At 38.4% G+C, this 17,068-nt stretch overlaps 1 protein-coding gene and 1 long non-coding RNA gene across 9 annotated transcripts in view; one reads left to right on the forward strand and one right to left on the reverse strand.

Moving 5' to 3' along the window:
• Window positions 1-8,573, forward strand: part of ptprea (protein tyrosine phosphatase receptor type Ea) — a 47,954-nt gene extending 39,381 nt beyond the window's left edge. For all 6 annotated transcript variants that reach the window (XM_046377701.1, XM_046377703.1, XM_046377702.1 and 3 more), the window contains 16 exons: window positions 136-272; window positions 1,043-1,133; window positions 1,877-1,953; window positions 2,343-2,379; window positions 2,480-2,577; window positions 3,188-3,307; window positions 3,619-3,782; window positions 4,068-4,203; window positions 4,357-4,506; window positions 5,069-5,162; window positions 5,286-5,362; window positions 5,488-5,622; window positions 5,860-5,985; window positions 7,115-7,266; window positions 7,395-7,530; window positions 7,652-8,573. In XM_046377701.1, coding sequence (XP_046233657.1) covers window positions 136-272; window positions 1,043-1,133; window positions 1,877-1,953; window positions 2,343-2,379; window positions 2,480-2,577; window positions 3,188-3,307; window positions 3,619-3,782; window positions 4,068-4,203; window positions 4,357-4,506; window positions 5,069-5,162; window positions 5,286-5,362; window positions 5,488-5,622; window positions 5,860-5,985; window positions 7,115-7,266; window positions 7,395-7,530; window positions 7,652-7,726 — 1,805 coding nt within the window. In that variant the 3' untranslated portion in view covers window positions 7,727-8,573. The remainder of the gene's footprint in view (window positions 1-135; window positions 273-1,042; window positions 1,134-1,876; window positions 1,954-2,342; window positions 2,380-2,479; window positions 2,578-3,187; window positions 3,308-3,618; window positions 3,783-4,067; window positions 4,204-4,356; window positions 4,507-5,068; window positions 5,163-5,285; window positions 5,363-5,487; window positions 5,623-5,859; window positions 5,986-7,114; window positions 7,267-7,394; window positions 7,531-7,651) is intronic.
• Window positions 2,298-17,068, reverse strand: part of LOC124052918 — a 28,906-nt gene continuing 14,135 nt past the window's right edge. Inside the window, exons 2-6 of one of the 3 annotated variants that reach the window (XR_006842078.1) lie at window positions 8,975-9,067; window positions 6,516-6,590; window positions 4,352-4,488; window positions 2,778-2,884; window positions 2,298-2,559 (exon numbers count right to left, since the gene is read on the reverse strand). This is a non-coding gene — a long non-coding RNA (uncharacterized LOC124052918). Of the gene's footprint in view, window positions 2,560-2,777; window positions 2,885-4,351; window positions 4,489-5,975; window positions 6,020-6,515; window positions 6,591-8,974; window positions 9,068-17,068 lie in introns of all 3 variants that reach the window. The other 2 variants (XR_006842077.1, XR_006842076.1) reach the window with 2 other exon arrangements.

Consider the following 17,068-nt stretch of genomic DNA (forward strand, 5'->3'; position numbering starts at 1 on the left):
TTGAGCCGTTCATTTGATAACAATCTAGTAATTTGCAAAGTCAAATCAGTTAACGGAACAAATAATTCACCACCGTAACATAAAACTCGATCAGTCCAGCATACGTGATAAACCCACTGACTGTCCTTCCCACAGAGCAACAGACGGTGGTCCTTCTGCCCAGATCCCCTTCAGCCTCTAAGACCTACGTCCCCATCCCGGTGGACCACCTCGAGGAGGAGTACAGGCTCCGATCAGCCGATGATGGCAAGCTCTTCAGGGAGGAGTACAATGTAAGCATCCTCTCTTCTCAGGTGGTCGTATTGTGACTGTGTTCTGTATGAGCGCTGGCAGTGGTATTTGTATCTGGCATCTCGGGTTAAAGTACTGACTCACTGTGGTGCATACTAACAAACTTGTTGATTTACAAGATTGCATGAACCTTGTTGAGGTCTGTGTAGCAGCTTATGTTGAGACACTATGAAAAAGTTAAGAATTCTTAAATTTACTGAAAACAGTAAACTCATTATCATGTTGCTTATACAGGTTTTTTGCTTAAGAAAAGGATTGTTTTGAAACACTATCAAGAGTATTTTGTGCTTTTAACAAAACAAATATCTAAAATTGAAGTTAAAAGGATTTCCACCTCAACAACTGTGATATGCCGTTCATGTGAAAGCATGAAGTGTGTGCATTTTTTTTTTTTTTTTTTTTTTTAATTCGGGAAATCTACTGGAGAAACATGTGTCACATTGTCCGTGACACATACTGTACACATACACTCCCACATTCATGAAAAATACCCCACTGCCTATTTGTGAATACAGTTGAGGATCTGAGTCAAAACAAAATGTGTGACTCATAACACATACATGTATGATTTTATTCAGACTGCATAGACAGAGGAAGTCAAAGTTCTCTACTTTTAATGGAAGGGCTGTCCGCTGTAGGTATTAGAGGAAGTGCCCTACAAAGCCTTACATATAGCAGAAAACAATTCACGTCTAACTGTTTCTCAGTGTGAGAAGTACAGAATCTGTCTAACTGTATTTTTGTTCTATAGTCCTTGCCGGGGGGTAGTGCCCACGGGACGTATGAGGAGGCCAACAAGGACGACAACAAGGAGAAGAACAGATACCCCAACATCCTTCCCTGTTAGTTTACTTTCTGTTCTGTAGTAACTTGGTTTTTGTTGACTCACGTTCAGAGCTCATGATTTCCTGTCTGTGTGTGCATGTGTCTTCATGTGTTTCTCTCTCTCTCTCTCTCTCTTTTTTTTCATGTATTTATTCAGTTAAACACCTTTGCCCCCTCAATTTTCTTATCCTTCTTCCTTTTTACAGTTGTAGTTTCTGTCACACATCTGTCTCATTAATAACTTTCTTTGGCTATGTACTGAGTAGTTGGACTTTTTTGGGAAGTACACTTATAGGATTTCTTACTGAGGGTTAGATTTATAGATTTATACCACCAAATTTGGGGATGGTGCTGGCAGCCAGTTAGCTTAGCTTAGCATAAGGACTAGAAATAGGTTGGCAATGACCAGCTTGGCTCTGTCCAAAAGTAACAAAATCCACTTACCAACACTTCTAAGTTTCACTAATCAACACGTTTTATCTTAATTATTGGATTTACACCAAAAAAATTCATTTTGCTGTTTCACAGTAGGAGTTCATGTACCAGACTACTAGACAGTTTGAAACAGTTTTCAGATCACCAGCAGAGACTCCAGTCAATTACTGGTTCATATTTACCATACATACATGAGTAGTTTAGATCATCTTGTCAAATTCTCAGTAAACTATTCCTTTAATGCTCTCCATGCTACCCGCCTGGGGTTCAAACTGTGTGTACTGCTTTTCCCAATGTAATTTTCTGATGGTATTTTCACCTCCAGATGATCATTCCAGAGTGGTGTTAAATCAGCTGGATGGAAATCCCTGTTCAGACTATGTGAACGCTTCTTACATCGATGTGAGTTACACTTTTTTTCCCTTCATCATTCTGTTGAGCGAGCACAGTGAACACTAACTGTACCAAAGTAACAATCATTGTCTTGACTTCTACTGAATGAGCTGCTCTGCAGTTTCATAAACCAACTTAACATCGATTGGTTGGAAATACTCTCACTGTGAGGTGAATTAGTGCCATTCTGGAGCTTCTGATTGTGTCATCCAGTTGTTCTCAGCAGGTGAATTTTGTGCAGTTGTTGTAGAATTACTGATGTTGGAATTTCTATTCAATTCTTTTCCATGTTTGCATAAAAGTTGATTTTGGAAGTCTGTTCCTTCTTGACCTTGTAAACAGCAACAACAAAGAGCTTTTTTATTAATATTCTATATTCATTTAATGTTTTCTAACAGGGTTTCACAGAAAAGAACAAATTCATAGCAGCACAAGGTAAGACAGTTGGACATAACATGCACAGTCATGTTGAAACCTTGGTTATTGACTTCATATTTTAGTAAATCGAATATTATTATAATAATCTGCTTCTCAGGTCCAAAAGAAGACACCACCGCCGATTTCTGGAGGATGATATGGGAGCAGAAAGTAGCTACTGTTGTCATGCTGACCAACCTGAAAGAAAGGAAAGAAGTGAGTTTGCCTTTTTTCTTTTTTCTTCATGGATCTGAAGCATCCATGAAGAAAATAACACGTGCCTACGAGGTTCTGCTCTAACACCCTGTAGGGACTAATGAAGCATCATAAAAAGATTTGAGAAGAAATGTGCTTCAAATAGAGTTCATTGGTTATGGTCAAGGGTGAAGCCACGAAGTTTAATTTAAAAATCACACCTGTAATCTCCCCTCTGACATCTCTTTTCTCTGCTATAATTGCACAGTCTTTATTGTGAGCCATGTGAGCCAGAGCTCAATCACTGAACAAGGAGAGGCGAGAATGGCTGCAAAGATCAATAAGAAGAGAATTGGCAGAGATTTAAATTAGCATGTGGACGGGTTGAAATCAATGGCTATATAATGTGTTATTAAGTCCTCTAAGTCAGTATCATAATCACCCAGCAGTGTCTTATATTGACAAAGTATTTGTACGAATCTGGACTGACTGGCCGTGAAATTGAAGCAAGTGTGCTTTTGCATGTGAACAATTTTGTCTCTTGCAAGGAAAAGTCTATGAATAGAAGACAAACTCCCTTTTAGAAATTTAATTTACTGAATAATGGCTGTCATTACGCCTCTCCCCCCAGGACAAGTGTCACCAATACTGGCCAGATCAGGGCTGTTGGACCTATGGGAATGTGAGGGTGGCAGTAGAAGACTTCACCGTCCTCGTGGACTACACCATCCGGAAGTTCTGCATACAATATGTAAGCTTCAAGAAGTGCTCATGTGGTTGTTTCTTTGTTCCTTAGAAATTGTAGCTGTGAAACATTACTGCATTTGAATCATTTCTCCATTGAGACTCTTTTCTGAGGAACTTCAGAAACAATCTTGCTCGAGGGTCAACATCTAAAAAAATGAATCCAGATCATTGTGGGAAAGTTGCTGCTGCTACTCTGATAGTGGTTCCTGTTGAGATTTATCAAAAGTTGTTCTGGGGCCTGGATTTTCAAACTTGGTACACGGGCGTTGTTAACACTGTTAACTGTGTTCTACTTGTGCTTTTGTCTATATGTAGCAAGCCAGCGATGCCGCAAAAACTCCCAGGCCTGTCACCCAGCTCCACTTCACCAGCTGGCCCGACTTTGGAGTTCCTTTCTCCCCCATCGGCATGCTCAAGTTCCTCAAAAAGGTCAAAGTGGTAAATCCACCCTTCTCTGGGCCCATTGTGGTCCACTGCAGGTACTGGAATGCTGAAGAGCTCAAGAGCCTTTTGTTTGGACATTACTCTTAATGGTTTTGATTATCCAGTTTGTTTCTATGGAGATAAATATATTTACGGTTAAATATGTTTGTGCCTCTGCTGGAAAACAAACTGTGGCTGGAAACATTTTGATTAACTATTGCAAAACATGTGTTTCCAAGCACAGATGTTCCTTTGTTTCACTGCTGTTGTCTATTGACATCCCGCGTGTCAGCTGAGGATTGTGCTTCATTCAATGTGTGGTTTGTTTTGTGTTCCTGCAGCGCTGGTGTCGGGAGGACAGGAACCTTCATCGTGATAGATGCCATGATCGACATGATGCACGCTGAGCAGAAAGTTGATGTTTTTGGGTTTGTCTCTAAGATACGAGAGCAGCGCTCACAGCTCATTCAGACAGATGTGAGTTTGAGAGGTGACAAGCTCCCACCTGTTTTGTTGTGTCAGCCGCATTTCAACACAGTAATACTTGAGTTAACAAATGAACCTACCCACAACCATCTATAAATGTTCAAATGTGCACATGCATATTGTGTGTGCGTGTTCTCACCACAGATGCAGTACTCATTCATCTACCAGGCCCTGCTTGAATACTACCTCTACGGAGACACGGAGCTGGATGTGTCGTCTCTGGAAGGACATCTGCAAAAACTGCACAATACCTTTACAGATGGTGACCGGGTTGGCCTGGAGGAAGAGTTTAAGGTAAGACTGTAATTCACATAAAAGTTCATTTTTAATCAAGTATCAAATCTGTTATCCACCAAACTGCTAAAGATTCAACCTGTAGTATATTTAAAATTGCCTCTTCATTTACTGGTGATAATGGAAATTTCCTATTTATCCAATATTTGCACAAAAACACAACCATGTACAGAAAACCATCTCAAGCTAAAGACGAGAGGATTTTTAACAGCTTTAGTCACTTTCCATCTGAAGTCCCTGCACAGTCAGACAAAAATTGCACACAAATTGCACTTGTCTGAATGTCTTTGCTGTTGCAGGATACCATACACATGAACTTGCCTGGCCTCTTTTTATCACAGAAGAGTCTTATGAATAAAATTAATTATTTCTAATAGAAAATGTGTCATATAAAAGATTCCTCTATTATGTATTTTATTTTCAAGTCTCAAGCTCATACAATGGATCATAGCCTTGCCATTCTGCCCTTATCTATTCAGTGATACACATACTATTTGTAGATGAAAGTTACTGTGACAAATGTTTGTAACAGTTTGACTTTATTTGCTTGATTCCTAACCAGAAACTGACCAATATGCGAATAATGAAGGAGAACATGAGAACAGGGAACCTTCCTGCCAACATGAAGAAGAACAGAGTTCTGCAAATTATTCCATGTAAGAACAGAGAAAAAGAATAATCACAGATTATATTGTCTGTTACAGTGTTCATAATTTCAGGCTGTTTGTATACTAAGTACTCTGTGAACATGATTTTAAGCCACTTTATTTCCATTTCAGATGACTTCAACAGAGTCATTCTCTCCATGAGACGAGGTCAGGAGTTCACCGATTACATCAACGCATCTTTCATAGACGTAAGCATATCACTTAATGCATTCCTTGTTCAGAGAGTTCATAGGGTTCTATTATATCTATATGCTATTAACACACATTACTGGACCAATAAAGCTGAAGATGTGTGTGTTTTGCTGTGATTTAGGGCTACAGACAGAAGGACTACTTCATCGCCACCCAGGGCCCTCTTCCACACACAGTAGAGGATTTCTGGAGAATGGTGTGGGAATGGAAGTGTCACTCCATTGTCATGCTCACTGAGCTCCAGGAGAGGGAGCAGGTAAGCTGTGATAGCAGATGGCCCCAAGCGAGCTACAGTATGATTGATGGCTTCAATAACCACTACAGCAGTGCAACATAAACCATCTCTGTTCTGATTTGTGGCTCCAGTCAACAAACTGTACTTTTATGATAGTTCATGCTTGGGCCAAAATTTCTTTAGAATATTTACATTGCTCCAGTTTTTGTAACACATTTGTCAGAATGAAACAAACACTGTTTTTGCCTGTTTCTGCAGGACAAATGTTGCCAATACTGGCCAACAGAGGACTCGGTCACCTATGGGGATTACACTATAGAGCTGAAGGGAGACACTCTGTGTGACACCTTCAGTCTACGAGACTTGGTACTCACCTTTGTCCCGGTAAGCAAATGCGGTGACGCCACATTACATTTGCCTGTCAGGATGAAAAGACATTTATTGGCTCCCTTGACGCTATTCCATTCAGTGTTCTGGGGGACATGAAATAACTCTTTCATTGTGTGATTGCAACTGGAGATTAAATTGGAGCCAGTAAGATGGTTCTACTTTAAAGTATGGAAAGTACTTAAGTATATTAAACATGTACTTAAGTATCAAGTAAAAGTAATCGTTCTGTTCTGGTCCCTTTAAGGGATATATTGTTATTATATAGATATTATTAGCATAATACTGCTGTAGGTGGCCAAGGTAGTGCAGCTAGCCCTGGACTTCCTGACTTGCAATTCCACTTTGCACCTCTAGAGGCGATAGTCCAAATATTATATTAATATAATGTTAATTAATATTAACTATTAATAAACAGAAAAATACAGCCCTGCACCTTTTGAATTCAAGTTTCCCTATTTTAAGACAAGCTTAAATGCACAGATAACTCATCATAAAACACGAGACATAAAGGAAGTCAAACTCACCGTCCTTTGTTCCGAGGTTGCGGTCCAGGTGCAATCCAGTCAGCTGCAGGGCCACGAGGTCCAGGGCACACCAAGCTAACAAGACAAAAACAAGGCAGTGAGCAGCAGCTGGCGGGTTACTCTGGCCTTATTTTACAAGCTTCCGTTTTAATGAAGACAGGTGGTGCGGAGGTCTTAAGTGTGAATATTTGCAAACTTCCTGAACATAGTAAAATGCAAAACCTATGTATTATTAATTTTAAGAAAATTTTTCAAACCGACTGTAAAGCTACACAGGCTCTAACATATAATTGTCTGATAAAGAACAAGAACCCTGAGTGAGTACATAGAAATCTTCTGGCTGCCAGAGGAAATCTTTTGGTCAGGGTGTGTTCTAAGATTATAAAGTGGGAGCCTACCATTTCATATATTTAATTAAATTCGACCCACATCACCTTTCAAAAGCTCAGGAGTACATTCCTGCCTCAGTCCACCACTCATCAACTGCACACTTAACCCACACTGGCGCTGCACTTGCCATTATATGCTTCCATGTACTGCTAATAAATCATATTTGAAAGGTATTATCATCTCTTCTGCCTGTGCATTTCCTCTCACAGGAGAAGCAGACGAGGGTCATCAGGCACTTCCACTTCCATGGCTGGCCAGAGGTCGGCATCCCAGCTGAGGGGAAAGGCATGATCGACATCATCGCCTCAGTGCAGAGGCAGCAGCAGCAGTCTGGGAATCATCCCATCGTCGTACACTGCAGGTACTTGACATATTTGTGTTTTCAGCTGCAGCATTTTGGATATGAAAGCTCAAAACTGTTTGTATTTGCAAGCCACTGTTCATGCTTCAATTAACTTCTATGTGGTTTTGCGTTTGTGTGTGCTGCAGTGCCGGTGCGGGGCGAACAGGTACGTTCATTGCTCTAAGCAATATCTTGGAGCGAGTCAAGGCAGAAGGCCTGCTGGACGTGTTCCAAACTGTGAAGAGTTTACGCATGCAGAGGCCTCATATGGTCCAAACTGTGGTAAGTATCAGCACAAGTGGATCGTAAATATTGTCTGTTTCTTGCTTTATTTCGGCTGAGAATGATTATACAGGTTAGCCCCTAATCCAAATCTGTTCTGTTTTTCCTCTTTATTCCACAGGAACAATATGACTTCTGCTACAGGGTGGTACAAGACTTTGTTGACATCTTCTCAGACTATGCCAATTTTAAATGATGAGATTTGCCTTAAACATAGTTTTTAAATGTTGTTTTCTAAAGCTGGTTTGTTCAATTTTATGTGTTTCTTTAACTCAGTCAAATGATCTATTTTGCTATGCACTTGTCCTACCATTAACAGAAACTCTGTCCTGGCTGTAATATACTGTATGTCAATGGATGAAAATTGTAAATGAAAAAAAGTTAGATTAATAATGTACATTTCACATCATGTATGATAATTATTTTGTCATGAAGTGTTGTTTCTGACTTGGTCTCTTATTTCAGCTTTGTTGTGTAATGCTGTACTTTAAATGTTTGTGTTATTTTGGATTGACCATGTAATATTTTTAAAAGTTGTAGTTATTGTAAATGTATTTATGTATTGACAATAACATTCCTTTCTTGGGTGTTAAGTGAACATGATGGGAATGTTAAGATTTTTTTTTTTTAATGTAAACATACAGCACAGTCTTTCATTTATTGATAACTTCTATCTGAGATTAGAGGAGATATTTCAAATATTTTTCATTGTTCTCATGCCCATCATGATACTCTTTCCAATGGAAATACTGTCAGAAAAAGAATGAATAATTTCAGCCATAATTTAGAGTGGAACGTTATGCAACAGAGGCCGTGGTGACGACACCGGGGGCTGTTTTCTAATATGGATTCAGGCAAGTTTCACAGTTAAATATCACAGCGTCTTGACAGTCCATTAAACTGGTTTTGTACCTCAAAAAAAAAAAGGTGGTATGCAACTGAATTTAACATGGATGTAACATTACTACAGCCTGCCTTTTGTCTGTAGACAGCAAAAAGTATTTTGCTAAAATTACTGCACATTAAAAAGCACATGTAACTAAGCCTTTTGCCAAGAACCTGCAATATTCAAGAGTACCTTTACTGCTTTATTTATATTCTAGATTAGAGATTTTACACAAATCAGTGCCATATGTACATGTTTTAAGATATGAAAAAGCAGAACAGCCCTGTGCTGAAGCCAAGCATTGAGAGGTAAGTCTGCTAAATGCAGTAGAGTGAGTATCATGACGACCTGTGTCAGGTGAGCAGGTAATGCACAGGAAAGTATCTGAAGTGTAACACTAGCTGGGTCATTAATGGCAAAAACCACACACACGTGGTGTTACAGTGCCTGCATAATGCCAGAGCAACAAAAACGTTTGTTTATTCACAGATCAAAAACAAGGCACCTGAATGTTTCATACATAAGCGTCTAGATGTAGTTTTATTCATAGCAAGTTACCTGAATGTCAAACAGCTCTTTTGAAGCAGGCAGTCCCATCCATCTGGTACTACGACATAAAACCAAACATCTGGACCCAGCTCTGCTTCAAACCTAAATGAGACACATAGTTTTGTTGATGCTGTATGTAAATAATACATGACAAATACTAAATTGTGAAAGTGGCTGAGCAGCAAGGAATTGTGAAGTGGTCATATTTTGTGTGCTTTTCATGGGAGGAAGAAGAGATGAAACAACCTGAAGTCTGTTTTCCCATTTCTTCTTTTCTGTCTATGCTGTCCTTCTCTTTCTCTCTCTCTCTCTCTGTGGGTGGTCTCTCTCTCTCTCTCTCTCTCTCTATGTCTTTGAAATGCAAGTTGCAGTATTAAATTGATCTGAAAATGCTTCTGAGAATCAGTGAACATTTTCTTTAGATGTCTTTGCTAGGGGAAGAAAAAACTATTAGTTTCGCTGTGCAACCGCTTATACAGAGCTTTCTTTTCATCTTTGAAAAAAAAAAAAGCAGATCAGACATACTGGAGCTTGTGCAAGCCACTGCAACTAGAGATAAAATTCATGTGAATAATACTGCATCCACTCAAACGCTTAATGACACCTTGACCTGAACAGTGGAACAACCAACGATTAACTGGCCTATAACATGTCCAAAAACAGTGAAAATTACTTGCTGACCATCAGTCCAAAACCTAAAGATATTCCATGTAGCAAAATAGAAGACTAATAAAGCCAGCAAATAATCTCTTTTGAGACTAAGTACTCTGCTGTAAATAAAGTAAACAGATTTGAACCCAAAAGCTTTTTCATTACTAAAGCCGCTTTTTAACCAGCTTATCTGCACAAGAATATATATATAGTTTGACATGAAGCTTTTAATATCTAGTTCAGATGAGGCCATCAGCTGGATCAGAATATCTGATTCCACTCATTATTACTCTGCATCAGGGCCGCAAGTACGGATTATTTTCATAATCAGTTAATCAAAGAATTAGTTTCTTGATAATTTGGTCATTAAAGGATAGGTTCACAAATTTGTCTTAAAGCAAAAGTCAAATGCACATATGAACATTAAAAACAGGTTGTTTGCTATAATCTGTCCTTCTGTTGGCACTAATCATTAGCAGATCCTTTCCTAATTCAGTTTTAATGTAAGTGATGAGGGACAAAATCCACAGTCTTCCTCTTATGCGGGGTGACAGACTTCAGCAGTCTTAGTGAATCCAATGAAGTGTATATATGGATAAAATCCCTCTTTGGGTTTTCCCCAGTGTTTCCCTTCAGAGCTACTGTGGAGCTACAGCTACAACATTTGCACTTAATTCGTCAAACTCACATGGCTGAAGCCTAATTTGGCTTCAAACAGAGTTACCAAGACATTTTCGCACACTATGAGAATTGTCTCACATGACTTGACTTACAATTAAAGTGCATTAGAAAAGGATCTTTTAATACCAGTTAATTAAAAAAATGTTTATATAAGCGGCTTACTTTTGTTTTATATCCATGATGTATACTGGAAAAGTTGTGGACCCTAAAACTAATTCAAAACATGCACAGAGACAAAGCGGTTCAGTTTCAAATTTGCACATTTCCATTCTTTTTAGTATCATCTTCTTCAAGACTGCCAGCAGCACTCTGGCTTCATTGGTTATGCGACACTGTTCAATGTAAATACACACTTCTAGGCCTGTGTAAGTACTAGTTTAAGCCAACAGGGGGCAGTGTCCTGCAATTATATGAAAATGAGAAGGAAAAAAAAATCTATTAATTAAAGGGAAAATTCAACTAATAATATGTCAATCCTTCATCAATTGTACAGTACATCCTTATACTGACCACCAAAGAGCGAGGCTGCTGTGATCTAATCAAGACATAAACTGAAGCTGCTCTACAGACGGTGGATGATGCAACAGCTCCAGATTCAGATCACAGAGAACCAAGTCAAATAAAAATTCCCCAAAAAATCAGAGCCTGTCTCACTAGGGTGCTTACTGTTTTCAATGGTTTTAGATCAGTGATCACAATTTCTATTTTACTACATATGCTACATGTTTAGTACTATTTTTAACTATCGCATGAAAAAAACTGTTTTAGCAACAAAAGTTCATATTGAATTGAAAATCAAAATTTCAAATCCACATAAATGAGAATGATCTCTACTGTATAAGAAACTGCTTTTGACACATAACATATGACATTGCAAGACAGACGAAGAAGTTCCTCTTTCAGTGTTTCAGTGCACTTCAAGAATCACAAAGAGAACAAAAAAAAAAAAAATCCAAATATAAATGTGTGGTTATGTGACCGTTTCATCCATGAAGTTGCCACCAGTCATTAAGAGGGAGGAGTAAATCTGAGCTATTTTTGCCAAACAATTATGTCTCTTATCTTGCAGAAAAACACAAAAAGCCTCTTTGTTGACAATTTCCATTTCCGCTGTTAACCGCTGTCATGGTTACACTCCTCAGCGGGAGGGGCCAGAAAAAGGTCAGCATGAGTGACAGGGTCATATGAATTATGTATTAACCCTAACCGACTCTCTTATTTTGATTGACCCCTCACTAATTATATTTGGTCTTTCACAAGGCTTCCCCTTTTCTTTCTAATATAATATGGATCATGGAGCCATTTTATTGGCATGGAGGCCTCTGCTGCGCTCCGTCTGCTCAAAGGCTTTCATGTACGACTTCGGAAACTAACGTCTGATTACTCTGTGAATGTCAAGCAAAGTCTTTTCCCCTTTTCCGTCACTTTTTCCCCAACCATGCACACATTCCTTTCACTGTGTCCCAAACAGAATGCAGATTCAAAACTATGATAGCATGAGAATGAAGTATTTGGGACTACTTGTTGTATGGAGTCGACCTTCCACAATTAAGTGCAGAGAATTTCTGAGAAATATGTTAGGTAAGGGTGCTCTCAGCAGTCACCAATCGTTATCGGACAATTTTTGTTCTAAACAGCAACGGTAATAGCCTAAGGTGAAGCTGGTGAAGTGAAATGCAGCATATGGTGAGAATAAAACAAGTTTAACAAGTTCACATACACAGCTTAGAGGTAAACTTACACTATATATACACCAAATTATTTAGACACCCCTTTACATTATCCAATTCAGGTGTGGTATCGGGCGGTTTCTCAGGTGTCGGGCGGAGCATGTGAACTTGTCGTATTATCATGAAGTCGATCTTCCACAATTAAGTACAGACAATTTCTGAGAAATATGTTAGGTAAGGGTGCTCTCAGCAGTCATCAATCGTTATCAGACAATTTTTGTTCTAAACAGCAATGGTAATAGCCTAAGGTGAAGCTACAAGAACGAAAAAAGAAGAGAGTTCCTGTTCAAGGGAACATAAAGCATGAGAAAGTGAAATGTAGCATATGGTGAGAATAGAACAAGTTTAACAAGTTCACATACACAGCTTAGAGGTAAACTTACAGTACTGTCTGTGAATTTAGAATGCGATGTCACTAAAATCCCTGTTGGTGTAATGGTCAGATGCCCTAATACTTTTGGACATATAGTATACTTTGAGTTTGGATTTAAATATAGTGTTTACAGTAGTGTATGCTATGATACTATATGGAGCAGTGTAAATGTAAACTGTTCCATCAAAGACGCAGCAGCAGCCAAGTTGTGGAGTAGGGACTTTAGAATTTCCAAATTCTGTATTAATAAAGTCTGTGCACGATTTAGTTTTCTTTACTCTGTTTTCTACAGTTCAGTTCAGTTTTCTTTATTTTTCTATGCCTATTTCTTTCAGTCAAGCAAAAGAAATAGAAGTATTTATTCCTGAACATTTTACGTGTTTTAGTACATCACTAATACAAACAAGATTTTGACTGGTGCTCTGCATCAGCTGATACTGCTTCTGGTAATCAGTGAAAACGCTGTTTCATATCTTCACTAAGATGAGAGAACAAAGAATTATTTCAAGCAAGTGTAAATCGTAAGTGACCAAGATTCAAAGCGCTACTCAAGCAGATTGTCGATGGTTCTTGCTATGCACAACATAGTGAGTTTTTTATTAATCAGAATAAGAATCTACAATCATGCTATCTTTGAAGCTGTACTTAGGTATTGCAGTGCATTGAGTTAAATGCTAACATTAGCATGCTGATGCTAATATGCTGATGTTAAGTAATTATGACGTTCCCTATGTTCACCATCTTAGTATGGTGTGCCAAATTTCATAACACTCCATCCAATAAGTTACTGAGACATGTCAAGTCAGTAGGATTCATCTTCTGAAAACTCTGAATGGTCTGTTCCAAACTTCATAGCAATCCATTATCTAAACCAAAGGGGTGGACCTGTCGACCGTCAGACCTTAACATCCATAACGTCTTCCTAAAAACCAAATTTTTATTTATTTAAATTTTGTACTCTACAAAAATGTGATTTCAAAGACCTCAACCTGACCATATTAGGACACTCTTCTCCCCGCCTGCCTGTGGTTGTGGTTGATGAAAAGAGACAGGCACAGGGTAGAATATGCAGGCTGTACCATTAATATCCTATGAATGAACCGGAGATCCTCTTTGTCTGTCTATCTGTAGTCGACTCCACTGACTTGATAATGCCTTGTTGTTAAATTTGTTCTCTCACCCTCCCTTCCTCTCTGTCTCTCTTTCACAGCGTGGAATCTTGCCACACTAAAAACATTCTCAACAGATGCTTTAAGTCTCACCATAATTCAATCAGACAGCTCTTACTGGGATGCTAATGTGACACAATGCCCCCGAAAACGCATTACATGTGTTATTCTATTCCTTCCTTGTTCCATCAGGATAATGTGCTTTTCAGGTTTCTTTTTCAGGACATACAACGTAAGCCCTGAAGAACCAGCCGCTTGGTTTGGACAGAAAATGTATCAAAACAAAATGTCTAAGGGAAGGGAACAATTAATGGCCAATATTTTTAAAATAAGAAAAAGAAATTACTAAAAGTCCAAAATAGCTTACGAGAATGCCATCAGAAATTAGAAAGATTTTCATTTTGACCTGATTATGATGCTATGACGACAAATGTTATTACAGTTCTTCCTGAGGGGGATATGAATATCACAAAGTGTAACCCATCCAACAGTAGTCGGTTTTATTATATTCATGTTGATGTCAAAAACTCAGGAGATCACCAAAGTCCCTGGGATTCAACATCTATACACTATGGATATCTGTATCAAATTGAGTGAAATCCATCAAATGGTATCGGTCAAAATCACAATAATGGGACCAGCCAGTGGGCTGACATTGTGATCCTTAGAATGGCTAAATTACTTCTGATCGTTTGTGTCAGAAGAAGCACTGCAGTAGTTTTATCTTGAGCTTGTTATGTTTTTGTTTTTCGGTTTTCTTTTAAAATATGAAATATGGTAGTTTTTTTTGGTGGCAAATAGGTTTTTGGTGTCTGATATGAAAGATTTTCTCTATGTGGCTTAGATAATAAACATTCAATTATGCTGTTAACAATAGCAGGGCTAAAATGAAAAAACAATGCAGAGTTGTGCCTTGTCAGTATAATTTTGCATTGGGTGAATACTTCTAACTAAAAAGGATATAGAAGTTAAATTGTGAAGGACCCTAAAACTTATCCTTATGTGACACTACGCTCAGTTTCCTGGCTGGAAAACATCCAATTAGAACAGCAAAATGACTGCCCACAGGAATCCAGTTTGTGTTGGTATCAAGTTGAATTTTGATTTGTTTCCTAATATTATTTTGTCCTTTTCTTCAAGGTTGCTACTATTCATTGTGCCCGTTATTGCGTGAATCGCCTATGCTAGATTCTGCTGTGTGAATTGTATCTATGTGTGATTCTTGCCGTTTCTAGGACAACAATGGAAATGGAGTCCTTAACTGTGCTTTCTTTATCAAACAGAAATCTTGCGACAACTAAAGTAAGTCATACATGATCAAAGGTCAGACTGCAAGTCCTGGCAAGTGCCTTGGACATCTGGGTTAAAGAACTGAACAGTTTTTGGATGGTGACAATGAGGCAGAGGAATGCAATGGACATCAGTCAGTGTATGTTACACAGAGAGGAGAAAAACATTCCAGAAGACTTGACTTGAGAAGAGACGTAGTGTACAAATCAATTAAACAGACGCAACCTTTTATGTCACCTGAGAAATTGACTTTTCATCTGCTCTTTTAATTAATTACAATCAGGTTTGCCTCTCATTTCTAAAAAGGAGAAATGGTGGCACCAAGAAACCCAATCCCCAGTAACTGGTCTCTAAAGGATAACTGGGAACAACTTTCAGTTTATGAAAATCTATAGCCATTTTGTTGTTTTTACATGAAATACGAATAGCTTGATATAAACATTTGGCCAAAGCCACCAAAATTGACTGACTGCACTTCTCTTGTTCCTACATTTGCATCCGACAGCTTTTCAGTGTACACAATCGAACACAACATACACAAAACCCGAGTAAATAAAATGGAGACCAGAACATTCCCATATACACCTTGTCGACATTTCTTATAAGAATGACAATATATGTGAATTAATTAATAATTAATTAATTAAATTAATTAATAATGAGCAGGGTTTCTTTTTAAGATTTCAGCATTGATGAACATAAGACACTAAATGTGAAATATAGTCATGACTGGATTTCATTAAGTTAAATTGACTGCCCTCTGACTAAAAGCCTTCTCGGCGCCAGTCAAGAGGGAGAGGCCATAGAATTACAGCTCTGATATATTGATTGCCATGCTTCGGTGATTGTTGACTGAACATGTGGTCTAGTAGGTGCCATGAGCTCCGACTGTTGACCGTCTTAGTTTCTTTCTCCTCTTTTGTTTGTCTTGTAAGATTTTCTCCTGATTGTTTTGAGGAACTGTTAAATGTTGCATCAGCGGGCGACTTGTGAAAATGAGGAAACAATGAGAATTCACAAAAGTGACGCAAGCCTCCATGCACATATCAAGTTGCCGTTTGCAGCCATGTCGGTCCAGACTCATGTAACATATAAAGTATGGTTTTGCTTGATATATACCATAGCACCAAGCTTGTGGCAGACTACAATGCTTCAAATAACACCAAAGATCACCAATCACAACAATCAGCACAGTTTGAAGGCGGAGCCCCAAGATGAGAGCCACCAGCTCAGTATCCGACCAAATGTGATATAAGGTCACAACTGTTTGATTAGAAAAGGCTCATATTTTCATAATTTCATTCTATTAAACATTTGCGTGAAATTTGAGATAATCAGCATACAAATTCCTGAGTTTGTAAGGTCACAGTGTCCTTTGACCACTAAAATCCAATGACCACCTTCTTCTCACAGCTTTGGCAGGTTATTTCTGACTCTGTTCTGCTATTTTTTTAATGGTGTTGATACAAGAACATGGAAACTACTAAATATTAAATAAATATATAAAAAATATTGTATACGATGGAGTACACGGTGTTCCCTACTACTACAAAATATGCCAAAAATACATTACTCCCATTGTCAGCGATGGAAAAACTGATGTGCTTAATTCTTTAAAAAAAACAAAAAACAAAAAAAAACATGTGAAATCAGGCAAGAAATGCAACTGTGCAGACCAGCGGGATCATAGGGGCATTTGGGCTAACCACTTAAGGACTTTGGAAACTATTGGACAAACTAGAGATGTACTCGGACCAAGCTGAGCCCCCCACCCCCCACCTCTGTGCACACCACTGGATACATAGATATTCACCCTGACTAATGATGATTTTCATTTTCAGTGACAGACAGATGAAGCATTTCCAGATTCAAGCTGAATGATAGGACATTGCTGCCATCTTGAAAGAAATATTCTGCATGTCATTTCCAAAATAACTGAATGAGGATTATTGCTGTGATAGCAATAATTTTCTTCTATCACTTCAAAATACAGTGGGAGATCTCCAAACAAAATAATACCTCCGTCTGTGACCATATCATAAAAAAAAAGAACAAAACATTCCCCCAATGCCATTTGTACTCTTATATCACACCCATGTATTACCGGCTTTCTGCTGATGGTGGCAGATTTTTCTCATGCAAGTGTCAATCATGAGGAGTGGTGGTTTATTGTTGTGGTTAAAGGGTAGCCTGGTGTGTGAATTTGAAT

The sequence above is a fragment of the Scatophagus argus genome, chromosome 21 (genome assembly GCF_020382885.2).
Source record: "Scatophagus argus isolate fScaArg1 chromosome 21, fScaArg1.pri, whole genome shotgun sequence".
Classification (NCBI taxonomy): Eukaryota; Metazoa; Chordata; class Actinopteri; family Scatophagidae; genus Scatophagus; species Scatophagus argus.